Source organism: Polyergus mexicanus, unplaced genomic scaffold (genome assembly GCF_030449975.1).
Source record: "Polyergus mexicanus isolate NDT 795.1 unplaced genomic scaffold, iyPolMexi1.0 SCAF_9, whole genome shotgun sequence".
NCBI classification, from domain to species: domain Eukaryota; kingdom Metazoa; phylum Arthropoda; class Insecta; order Hymenoptera; family Formicidae; genus Polyergus; species Polyergus mexicanus.
This window is the reverse complement of record NW_027223329.1, coordinates 7,417,188-7,425,572: the sequence shown is the minus strand read 5'-3', so window position 1 is coordinate 7,425,572 and position 8,385 is coordinate 7,417,188. Positions and strand designations below refer to the sequence as shown.

General features: G+C 32.4%; 4 protein-coding genes across 8 annotated transcripts; 2 read left to right on the top strand and 2 right to left on the bottom strand.

Moving 5' to 3' along the window:
* The first annotated feature begins 5 nt into the window (after positions 1-5).
* LOC138936323 (UPF0598 protein CG30010) lies at positions 6-1,190 on the top strand. Its single transcript, XM_070301629.1, has 4 exons — positions 6-360; positions 459-507; positions 569-789; positions 857-1,190. Exons 1-4 carry the CDS (start codon positions 214-216, stop codon positions 1,094-1,096), a joined length of 657 nt encoding a protein of 218 aa, XP_070157730.1. The 5' UTR covers positions 6-213; the 3' UTR covers positions 1,097-1,190.
* Positions 1,089-3,367, bottom strand: LOC138936321 (angio-associated migratory cell protein). The gene is made up of 8 exons (XM_070301627.1): positions 3,255-3,367; positions 2,959-3,184; positions 2,611-2,870; positions 2,375-2,522; positions 2,089-2,300; positions 1,684-1,872; positions 1,423-1,601; positions 1,089-1,290 (listed from the first exon to the last, which is right to left on the bottom strand). The coding sequence occupies exons 1-8, from the start codon at positions 3,255-3,257 to the stop codon at positions 1,218-1,220; spliced, it is 1,290 nt and encodes a 429-aa protein (XP_070157728.1). The 5' UTR covers positions 3,258-3,367; the 3' UTR covers positions 1,089-1,217.
* Positions 3,368-3,670: 303 nt separating this feature from the next.
* On the bottom strand, positions 3,671-5,615 carry LOC138936351 (thioredoxin-related transmembrane protein 2 homolog). The gene is made up of 5 exons (XM_070301687.1): positions 5,040-5,615; positions 4,781-4,961; positions 4,522-4,705; positions 4,254-4,449; positions 3,671-4,156 (listed from the first exon to the last, which is right to left on the bottom strand). Exons 1-5 carry the CDS (start codon positions 5,181-5,183, stop codon positions 4,058-4,060), a joined length of 804 nt encoding a protein of 267 aa, XP_070157788.1. The 5' UTR covers positions 5,184-5,615; the 3' UTR covers positions 3,671-4,057.
* LOC138936350 (N(4)-(Beta-N-acetylglucosaminyl)-L-asparaginase-like) lies at positions 5,292-7,915 on the top strand. Of its 5 annotated transcripts, none has more exons than XM_070301685.1 (6): positions 5,292-5,420; positions 6,187-6,345; positions 6,454-6,610; positions 6,697-6,922; positions 6,989-7,293; positions 7,486-7,915. In XM_070301685.1, exons 2-6 carry the CDS (start codon positions 6,201-6,203, stop codon positions 7,742-7,744), a joined length of 1,092 nt encoding a protein of 363 aa, XP_070157786.1. In that variant the 5' UTR covers positions 5,292-5,420; positions 6,187-6,200; the 3' UTR covers positions 7,745-7,915. The 5 variants fall into 5 exon arrangements, with proteins under 5 accessions (XP_070157786.1, XP_070157784.1, XP_070157783.1 ...); XM_070301683.1 differs by having other exon boundaries at positions 5,292-5,453; XM_070301682.1 differs by having other exon boundaries at positions 5,292-5,617.
* The last annotated feature ends 470 nt before the right edge of the window (positions 7,916-8,385 follow it).

The window sequence follows — 8,385 nt, the reverse complement described above, 5'->3', positions numbered from 1 at the left end:
TATTGAACTGTAATAAATAATTATCGCGCTCCTTCAAATAATAACTATGAAATCTGTGTTTACATTGTTATAAAAAAAAAATATATATATATATTTTTTTTTTGGTTGTCTAGATAATTCTTTAAAATTTTAATAGGATATTAAAGAGATAGCTTTGTAGGTCTTACAATTAGATTACATTTGATTATTATCATTAAACTCACACTTTTTAAAATGACATCGATACTTCGTATGCATATTAGTTCCATCGCAAGTCGAAAATTTTCTCTTTCTAAAAGAGCTTACGCAATATATGTCCAAGGTCAATCTCCTCAGCCTCGTGTGCGAGAGTATTTTTATTACATCGATCATCAAGGCATGGTAATTTTCATTTTATTTTATTTCTGAGTAGAAACATCTGTCATTAACAGATAAATTAGCATTTCACAAATAATATATTTGGAACTTCTTGTTTCCAGTTGTTTCTGGATGATGTTCGCATAAGGAATTTTACATCGTGCTTTAAAGGTATGCAATAATGTTTATATTAATTGGACCATTATTCATGTATGTATAAACTATGTTCTAGACAAGAAGTTCTTGGCATTCTTCTTTAAACATCTGAAGATTAATAATACTGGTCGTTATATAGATGATTTTCCATTTTTGTCTATCTGCGGTGTGGAAAGAAATTATGTGAGATGTGATGATCTACCATTGGTTTTCACAAAAGTGATCCAGAAGCGTAATGTGGAAACTAATGCAAAGGAGGATTGGTTCAGTTATGCACATGCAGATGATTTGTTAATGGTAATTCTATAAATCTATATAATAAAATTATATTTTTTTATCCATGCTTTAGTGTAATTTGTTATAGGTGCCATTTGAGCCCCAAAAATTGTTTATGAATGTTAATACGGGGAGAGTGTACCATCCTGCACCGGAAAAAACTGGTGGGATTGGCTTGGTGAGATCAAATATAGCTATCGAATTCAGTGCTTTCTTCGATTTCGAAAATGGTCAGGAAAGTGCGCCGACACATTTCACGTGGAAAGATAAACGATACGAGCTTGATACAGTATGGTATAGAAACAAATTGATACGAAGAGTTAGATAAAAATAATAAAATTGTATTCATAATTTATAAAGAAACAAAGATTCATATTCTATAAACTATTTTTTTAAATACATGTAAAAATATATATATATATATATATATATTCCTAGTTGCCTATGTTTTATATTATGGATGAGATATCGAAGACCCTGGCGGTGGTATCGTCGGAAACTGTCAATATTTTTTTCTCATCACTGAAAAATATATATATTGTTAAATATCATGGGAAAGATCGAATGTTGCAAACAAGAAAGTTTCGAAAATAAATTTTCGAGGCAACGATCAGAATAATTTAAAATGCTCGAAAATACTGTACAATGACTTACTCGGATATACAGAAGTCGAGTATAGTCGCTTTATGACCTGAGAATGTTTTGAGACAGCGACCCGCTCTTGCATCAAAACATCTTAATATACCATCTAATCCTGCTGTAAATAATATCGATGTATTGGTCCAAACAAGTTTCGTAATACCTCCTTCTTGTGTAATTTCATGCCTAAGAATCTGAAGAAAAATCTCGATTTAGATCAGCTTTTGTTTCGAAAGGTAATATAATCTTATATGTAAACATATATAAAGAATATACTTGTTTAGAATAATCGCATATGTAAAGTTTTCCAGAGGAATTTTGTTCGATTGTTCCAACTGCAGCAACTGGGAACATAGGATCTTTACAAAATGCTATAGTTTCTACGCTAACACTATTTACATTATCTCCTTCACTAGTCTCTGCTTCGTCTTTTAAAGGATTTAAATCTTGAAGTATACAAGTTATCTGAAAAATATTTTAGCATACGAAGTTATTAAACTATGGATTAATCATTTATATAAAAAGCTTCAATCCCTTATAATCAACTAATTTGAAACGTTTATATACAAAGAAATGTTATTCAACTATTAGTAGGTTTAGAAACAGGAAGAGTTTGTGTTGAAATAATTCTTTATGCAGATAGGAGATACATAAAAAAAAATTTGTAGAAATTTCCTTTACCTTGCCATTATGTGCTGTGCTTAATATAGTCTTGCCATTTAGTGATGCTGAAATCAACAAATTATTATTTATATGACAATCGAGAGCAGTAATAGCACTTGAGTGTCCATGTAATTCTGTTGGATGACAGGACATAGTAGAGAGTATGATGTTTGCTTTTAAATCTATTACACGAATCGTACCACTGTAGTATCCCACTGCAGCATGTTTTCCTACGCAAGATTTAGATTTTAAACATGATATTTTGCTTACTAAATAAGTTTAAAAGTATATTCATTCTCCGTACCATCGGGAAGAATTATACCAGCTTCTACTCTATCACCATATCCTTGCGCAAAGACTTTGCAAGCACCTTCCGGTAGTTTAAACATTTGAACTCCTCCTGTTTCCAAGCCTACTAATAAGATGTTAGCGGAATTATGCCACTTTATCCACTAAAATAATTAAAAGAAAGATTATTAACAGATTGTTGCATAGATATGTATGGAGAAATATAAAATCTTATTAGTTAAGAACGCTTACCGTAATGTCGTCTAAGGCAGTCTCCCAAACACAAGCTTTGTCGCTTATCTGCCATAATTTTATTATGCCACTCATATCACCAGTAGCCAGGTATATATCATTGTAGTTAAATCCAGTGAATATAACGCTATCTTTATGGCCGGTACATTCGAGAATAACTTCACCTGTGATGGTGTTCCAAAGATATGCCTTGTCCTCTTCACTTCCAGTCGCTGCTAGCTCGCTGTTCTTACTCAACGAGCAGCAGAACACTGAATGAGCTGAAACCAATTTTTATAACATTAGCATAATGAGTCCCTATCTCTCATCAGTAATTTATCCCATTCGAAGATTGAAGTAGCTTCTTACTGGATGAATGACTGCGAAAGACGTACACGGCATCATCTCTTTGCGAGGAATCCTCCATCTGATTGTCGCTGTCGTTTTCATTCATCGACATAGAATCTGCACTATCGTAATTATATCTCTCCTGCAGTTCGTCAATAATCTCGTCTACTTCTTCTTCTGGGATCATATCTTCGTCCGAGAAGGAATTCTTCACTTCGGGTGAAAGCGGTGGAGTATGTTTATCCATCTATTGGAAGATTATAATTAATCAAGTATACTAATTAATCAATTAGCAATAATATAAAATTGATATTAACCATAATAAGATTAAATTATTTCCGCGTCGTTTGAAATAAAATATTATAATACATGTGTTTTCCTTTCTTTTCCGGGTTTAAATGCCTTCAAGAAGCGGTTATGTAGCACAAGTCAGATTTTGACATTGACAATGTAATTTAGAGAGATAGACACTGATAGCCTTACGCGAAATCTGCCGAACAATAACGCCCTCTCAGACAATATCAGACAAAATTAAATTTAAAGGCTTTCAATTGCTTGAAAATAAAGGATTGTGAAAATAATTTGACTGTTAAAAAATCTCATCAATGTTTATTTAGGTGAGTATATAACAGAGATAAAATATGAAATCAACTATTAATTCATATTTTAATTAAGATATAAAACGAATTAAGATTAATAATTCAAATCTGAGAAATAAAAAGCTTTGCTAACTTTCGTATTCCCAATTCAGACTTATTCAAATATGATTCGACAAGAAAAAATTATAAAAGGAAGCGATATAACATTGCTAATTGTAATGACAAGTTCTTTTGTTTGTTCACATATGGCACATTCACATTAGATAATACGCAATACTGCTGTAACAATCAGCAATGATGCATTATACGCATGATTATCTGAATATAAGTGAAATTATCGATTATTATAATAAGCAACGAAATATATTTACAAATCCTTATATTTTTAAGGACTCTTCAGAACTCGGATGAGATAACGCGCTAGATGGATTTTCTACACAGTAGAAGCCGTCTAATTGAAATTCGCTTAGATGTGAATTGCGAAAGACGTTCTTTTCATTAAATGCCTAAGTTTCATTTCGTTATTCTGCCTTTAGCGACTTCTTCTCTTTTCTCTTGATAGGATTCTTCTTGCAATTATTGTAAATATTATTGAGATCAAACGCAGCCTTTACATTGTCCTGAAAGATGGAGACAAATAGATGAAGGAAGATAGAATTTTATTAGATAAATTATATAACTTGGAATTTTAAAATTACATTTTTGAATGACACATACCAGCGAGAAAAGAAATTTGACAAGTTTTCCCTTGTGATCCGCGTACGGACGTCGTTCTACTTCCTTGCCATCTTTAAAGAGTATTAATGTTGGCAATTGTTTACTTGTACTGGCATCACTGACATGATACTTTGCCGCTGCATCTGGATATCTTCCAACATCAACTTTACCAAATTTGAAATTCTCCAATGCATATCTGTATAATAATTCTTGATTCGACAGAATATTTTCCAATTATTACAAAGAAATCGAGCTCTAAAGCACTTACTCTGCAGAGAGCTCAGAAAATATCGGGGCAAAAGTTACACAGGCTGGATTCCACGCTGTGTAAAATGCTACCAGCCAGACCACTCTAGTGTCGCGTAATTCCTCTTGTAATCCATTGGCTCCACGTAAATAGATTACATTTTCAGGCCCTTGATACGTTGGTTCAGGCAGCACCAATCCGCATACTGATTAAATGTGACATTTACTTTTGACACAATAATTAATAATTCATGAAACTTTAGTGTTTCATTTTATCTTACATATGAAAATAAATGCGAATAGAATGCCCATCCGCACATCTGCATAGAACCATAGGATCAAGTTTGCTATTTTTGTATACACGAAACTAGATGTCAAGTAATTTATCATGGTCACACTGCCAGTCTTCCTTGTCCTTATCATGATGACGATCATAAGAAAGAAGAGAATTTCCGTCTCCCTCTATAAAAGGATTTATTAATAAAATATAATCAAAGATATCGCTGAAATTATAATGAAAATAGATTATTGTACACTCACCCCATCGAGCTCGCAGTCATTTTGAGCAAATATATAATTACAGATTACAGGAATGCGCTTGGACAGGATATACGAGATACTGAGAAAAATATTTATCAAGTAATACGGTTTTGCAAGTAATCTCAGATCTTTTTTGAAGGACATTTTCGCGTAGTCAAAATTGAGAAATTACGGTAGCGGGTTACACCTTTGAGATGCGTATCGAATTAGCATAAAATATTATCGCACGATTTTATTGTACGAATTTATCTCAAGAAATCACTCGTTCTTTTTCCACGACAATTCCTGAAAACGCGAACATTAACCCGCGAACGTGATAATAATCAGTCAGCTGTTTCGTGTCAGCTGTTTGACGTGATCGTGTATAAGTGGGCGGGAGAGGTATAGATAAATTTTATTCAAACGAGTCAAAATGTAAGACCACTGTCACAATATATGATTAAGTTTTGTACATTATTTGGCCGTATGTATAAATAAGAACGTTACACAACTCTGTACCATACACCGCGATATGTATTATATTCGTATTCGCGAACGTTGTGTGTATTTTTCGAGACTAAAAATATATGGGAAATGAGGTAAATTAGAGTAAAGCGAAAATTGACGTAATCCTCAAGAGGGAATGATAATGTGTAATATTTTGTAAGAAAAGTTTAATGTGAATGAAAAATTTCGGGACAGAGGAAATTCTTTGCTCCTTCAATAACTTTGAAATAGAGAAAATCAACTCAGAGAAGAAATTTTGGACACAATATAGGATTGCCTAGTAATGCATACTTTTAGGACACCATATATATATATATATACTTTTAAATATGAATCCAATATGTTTTTACACAGTTCAATTGGAAAACATTTTGGAATTATATTATTATTGTCAACATGATTTGTAATTATAAATGTCTTATTAGGACAATGTATGTTTCAAGGATATAAAATCTAAATTTAAAAAAATAAAAGATTCACAGTTCTTTTGATTGCCTATACTAGTAATAATACACATTATTGTTACGCTATTGTAGAATAATCTTATCTAATTAGTGCAATATATATAGCATATAGATATTTATTAAAGATATTTTCTCTCTCCATTTTCTTTTGTACAAAGTTCACGCTGTATCTAAGACCATGTAATATACATTTCCAGAGATTGCAAGAAGGATGAAGCTTGCCGATCTTATAGGGATCTTGTTCTTCTTTGAAGCTTGTTTGCTCAGCAATGCAATTGACAAGATTGATGCTAACAATAATCCCTTGTTACCTGTCGTAGTGATCACTTGGGATTATACAACTGTAGCGACAAAAGGTATATTAATATATTTGAACGTGAACTTGCCAAGAGAAATGAACGACAATTTTGTGTAAAATCACTGACTGACAATTTAAAAATTTATTCTTAATTATCATTTATAAGCATGGGACCTGATTTATAATCGGAAGAAAAGTGCTCTTGACACGATAGAAGAAGGATGTACTTTATGTGAGACGGAACAATGCAGAGGAACCGTAGGATTTGGTGGCAGTCCGGATGAGTCTGGAGAAACTACATTGGATGCTATGATTATGGATGGGTAATAAAAACAATTACAGACACATCTCTTATTTAATTAAACTGTATCATTCAATGATATTCAAGAAATATATATTTCTTCGACAGAGTGACAATGGATGTTGGCGCAATAGCAGGATTACGGAACGTAAAGAGCGCTATTTCGGTGGCTCGCAAGGTGCTACATCACACAGAACATTCTTTATTGGGCGGGGAACTGGGTACGAAGTTCGCCGTCAAGATGGGATTCAAGGAAGAATCTTTAACGACAAATGAATCCTCGCAGATGTGGACGCAATGGAAAACAAACAACTGTCAACCAAATTTCTGGAAGGTACAGGAAAAAGTCAAATTTTTTACCATTATTTCGTTGATTATTCGATATTCTCATTATTTTTAGAATGTTGAGCCGGATCCAACGACCAGCTGCGGGCCGTATAAGCCGAAGAACATACAAGACAACGATAATAGTTACGAAGAAAATACGTTCGAAGGAAGCGAGGAAAATCACGATACAATCGGTATGCTCGCGATAGACTCGCAGGGACGTACGGCAGCTGGTACTTCCACGAACGGTGCCAACCACAAAATACCCGGCCGCATCGGGGATTCTCCTGTTCCAGGAGCTGGAGCATACGCCGATCAAGAAGTTGGCGCGGCAGCTTCCACTGGCGACGGAGATGTTATGATGCGGTTTCTACCAAGGTATCATTTATATTATAACATTTTCAGCCTTATTGAGTTAATTTTTCTAAATTCACAATTTTATTTCAATTTTAATTGTTAAATTTTTTATTACTGTGTCCCTCTGTATATCTTATAATATATTCTATTTTACATGTTACTATTACTATATATATATATAGTACATAAAATAAAAACTAATACTTTTTATAGTTTTTTGGCAGTAGAGGAGATGCGTCGTGGAGCAACGCCGTATACAGCTGCCAGGAAAGCGATTAATAGGATCGCTCAGCACTATCCCACTTTCTTCGGTGGGATAATCACCGTGAACAATAAAGGAGAATTTGGAGCTGCGTGTAACGGAATGAAAGATGGATTTCCATTTTATGTCGCAAATTCTTCGGGGAAAAGATTGCTTTCAGTTGAATGCACTAATAATGTACATTGCTACAAGAAAGATGCAAATTGCTGATTTGCATTTATAGTTTGTTTAAGCTTCAAAATGATACAAAGTAATATAGAGAATAAGCATTTTTAATGATGTTACTATAAAAAGATATAAATGCTATATTAAACTTACAAATATCTGAGCAAGCATTTGTATAAATTCAATGCAAGTATTATGAATGGTATCATGATACATTGTATAATATATGTAAAAAAAAGAATACAATATATAAATCCATTTTATTTCACATCTTAATTAATTTTTTTATATCTTCTTTAAACAATATTTTATAGAAATAGAATACACAAAAATAATAAAAATATAATTAAATAATAAAAAAAATAATTACAAAAATAAATTGTGCATTTTTTTTAGAAAGTAAAGTTTTTGCAATTAGAGATCACAAAGATTTATTAATTTGTTCAAAAAAATTATTTGTGATATATTTCCATTTCTTTTTCTCACAAAAAGCGCAATATTTTTGGAATATTAAAAATCTCTCTCTGCATTTTTTATACCAAACAAGTTTGGTATTTATTATCTGCTGGTGACATAATTATAAGAAAACAATATTGTACAAAATATCGGGATTTTTTGACATTGTCAAAATGTCAAATGTCAAAACATCACGTGCAGTTAATAAAACATTAATAAATCCATAATAT

What these genes read in the sequence shown, in the direction of transcription:
- LOC138936323 (XM_070301629.1), top strand. Translation starts at nt 214, where the DNA reads ATGACATCGATACTTCGTATGCATATTAGTTCCATCGCAAGTCGAAAA. An exon ending in ACATCGATCATCAAGGCATG is followed by an intron (nt 361 to 458) that starts GTAATTTTCATT and finishes TCTTGTTTCCAG; the next exon opens with TTGTTTCTGGATGATGTTCG. An exon ending in ATGCAGATGATTTGTTAATG is followed by an intron (nt 790 to 856) that starts GTAATTCTATAA and finishes AATTTGTTATAG; the next exon opens with GTGCCATTTGAGCCCCAAAA.
- LOC138936321 (XM_070301627.1), bottom strand. An exon ending in CTGCCTTAGACGACATTACG is followed by an intron (nt 2,523 to 2,610) that starts GTAAGCGTTCTT and finishes TAATTATTTTAG; the next exon opens with TGGATAAAGTGGCATAATTC. An exon ending in CTCGACTTCTGTATATCCGA is followed by an intron (nt 1,291 to 1,422) that starts GTAAGTCATTGT and finishes TATATTTTTCAG; the next exon opens with TGATGAGAAAAAAATATTGA.
- LOC138936351 (XM_070301687.1), bottom strand. Translation starts at nt 5,183, where the DNA reads ATGTCCTTCAAAAAAGATCTGAGATTACTTGCAAAACCGTATTACTTG. An exon ending in ATTCGCATTTATTTTCATAT is followed by an intron (nt 4,706 to 4,780) that starts GTAAGATAAAAT and finishes ACATTTAATCAG; the next exon opens with TATGCGGATTGGTGCTGCCT. An exon ending in TTTTCTGAGCTCTCTGCAGA is followed by an intron (nt 4,450 to 4,521) that starts GTAAGTGCTTTA and finishes ATTATTATACAG; the next exon opens with ATATGCATTGGAGAATTTCA.
- LOC138936350 (XM_070301685.1), top strand. Translation starts at nt 6,201, where the DNA reads ATGAAGCTTGCCGATCTTATAGGGATCTTGTTCTTCTTTGAAGCTTGT. An exon ending in TACAACTGTAGCGACAAAAG is followed by an intron (nt 6,346 to 6,453) that starts GTATATTAATAT and finishes ATCATTTATAAG; the next exon opens with CATGGGACCTGATTTATAAT. An exon ending in GTCAACCAAATTTCTGGAAG is followed by an intron (nt 6,923 to 6,988) that starts GTACAGGAAAAA and finishes CATTATTTTTAG; the next exon opens with AATGTTGAGCCGGATCCAAC.